The 1,831-nt window shown below is 39.1% G+C and overlaps 1 protein-coding gene across 1 annotated transcript in view; it reads right to left on the bottom strand.

The window, feature by feature from the left end:
• The window catches only part of LOC105166289 (glucose-1-phosphate adenylyltransferase large subunit 2, chloroplastic/amyloplastic-like), a gene marked incomplete at its 5' end in the record, with an annotated part of 3,792 nt that extends 1,961 nt beyond the window's left edge, over positions 1-1,831 (bottom strand). Inside the window, 8 exons of the mRNA XM_011085596.2 lie at positions 1-31; positions 211-304; positions 483-538; positions 624-707; positions 780-872; positions 1,101-1,274; positions 1,416-1,544; positions 1,625-1,831. The exon at positions 1-31 is cut by the window's left edge and continues 122 nt beyond it. Of these exons, the coding sequence (XP_011083898.1) occupies positions 1-31; positions 211-304; positions 483-538; positions 624-707; positions 780-872; positions 1,101-1,274; positions 1,416-1,544; positions 1,625-1,831 (868 nt within the window). The remainder of the gene's footprint in view (positions 32-210; positions 305-482; positions 539-623; positions 708-779; positions 873-1,100; positions 1,275-1,415; positions 1,545-1,624) is intronic.

The raw sequence follows: 1,831 nt of genomic DNA, 5'->3' as shown, positions 1-1,831 counted from the left end.
TAGAAAGTCCCAAGAGAGAGGTATCGACTTGCTGCAGAGACATCATCACATGGTGTAAAGAATGATGGAAAGAACAAGTGAGAGATAGAATGTGAGATGGATATTTACAGTATAAACAGCAAGACTGAATTTCCTCAACCCAATTATGAATGACAAATGTCATAGAGTACATAAAGCTCAGCAACTTCTGCTCGCCAGTGGAGACTTTACCATTGATTTCAGAACAGAGCCTTTTGGTTTCTCAGCAAACTGAATGATACGGCCCGTTTCATCAACTTTCATCAACCCATAATCTGAGGCTCGGCTGCATTGTCGGAAAACAATTGAACAAACTCAGTAATCCATCTTCGAAAAATTTATAAAGTTTTTATGCTACAAAGTTCGTATATCTATGAACTCATTTGTGGATCTCTAACAAGTCCCTGAGCATGAAGTAGGAGATGCGCTAACATCAAAGTTGAAAGGATGGATCAAGCACACACCTATCATCCATGGGCACACACGAAACCGTAATGTCTGCATTTGTATCTATATGTTTCTGCAAGCACATTATTCATCATTAGTGAAGTCTTGATTAAGAACATAAAGTGACGTGAAGATACTGCCTCAAGTCACCAGAGTACCTGAACAAAATCCATGTAGTCCATTCTGTAAAGATGGTCCCCCGACAAAATTAATATGTGCTCAACATTTTTGTTCTTGGCATCCTACGAACACATTAAGACCCACCAAATTATTCCTTCCCAAAAATGATTTCACAACAATATTTAACCACGCACCTCAAAAACCCATATAAATTGTCGAACAGCATCTGCTGTTCCTTGGAACCATTTCTTTCCTGCATCCCCTGGTGTCTGCGTGGCAGCTAGAACCTATGTCCAAAATACATACGCTTCAAAATTGTGACAAACAGTTGTGGGTCCGAAACTGAACAAGAAAAACAAGAACTCATACTATCGTATAGGACAAAAGTAATTAGTCCATCTAGCGAAAATTATTTGCTGACAGCAAATGAAAAACTTCCAGAAATTAAGTTCAAATCAAGTACTATAAATCATAGCCAATTACTCCATAAAGCTTTCAGTCATTTCACATCTCACCTCCACAAAACCATCCCCGAAATTCACGCCGTTTCCAAAATTATAGGTCCGAGCAAGGTGCCGATTAAGGGAAAAAGAGTTGAACTGAGTCAAAATGAAAATCTTTCTTATCCCACTGTTAATGCAGTTGCTCATCGGTACATCAATTAGCCTGTAACAGCCACCAATTGGAACCTACAGATTGTACAAATATTAATTCTTGTACCTAATCAGCAACCAATATACATTAATCATAAGTGAAAATGACATCTATATAAGAATGAACCAACACAAGAAAAATACAGTTAAGCAACTCAAATAAAAATCTTGTCTTACTGCTGGTTTAGCTCTCCTGCTTGTAAGAGGAAAAAGGCGAGTTCCAGCACCTCCACCCAAGATTATTGAGGCAACTGTTCCAGGATCTGCCTTCGGATTCTCTTCAAAGAATGACGAAGATTCAAATGCCTGCAACCATTGTTCCAATCAAACGACAGCCACAAAACATTGCATAAAACCAAGTTTATGAACAAGGGGTGCTTTCTTACCACCATTTCTTTGTTAATGTCACGCGTAAGAACAGAGACGGTGACTCCGGGCTTCAAATTTCCTGACCTTTTCCCACTCAGATTCTGTCGAGTTCTTCCAAAAACCTTGTCTTTCAAACTGCCTCTAATTTTTTCTCCCCAAAATCCATTTTCTCCGTTGCTTAAACCCCCATTGGTTCGCGCAGGCAGAATCTTAGCTTTAATGGT

Source organism: Sesamum indicum, linkage group LG7, assembly GCF_000512975.1.
Source record: "Sesamum indicum cultivar Zhongzhi No. 13 linkage group LG7, S_indicum_v1.0, whole genome shotgun sequence".
In the NCBI taxonomy this organism is placed as follows: domain Eukaryota; kingdom Viridiplantae; phylum Streptophyta; class Magnoliopsida; order Lamiales; family Pedaliaceae; genus Sesamum; species Sesamum indicum.
The sequence above is the reverse complement of the archived record's forward strand: the minus strand, read 5'-3'. Positions and strand labels throughout refer to the sequence as shown.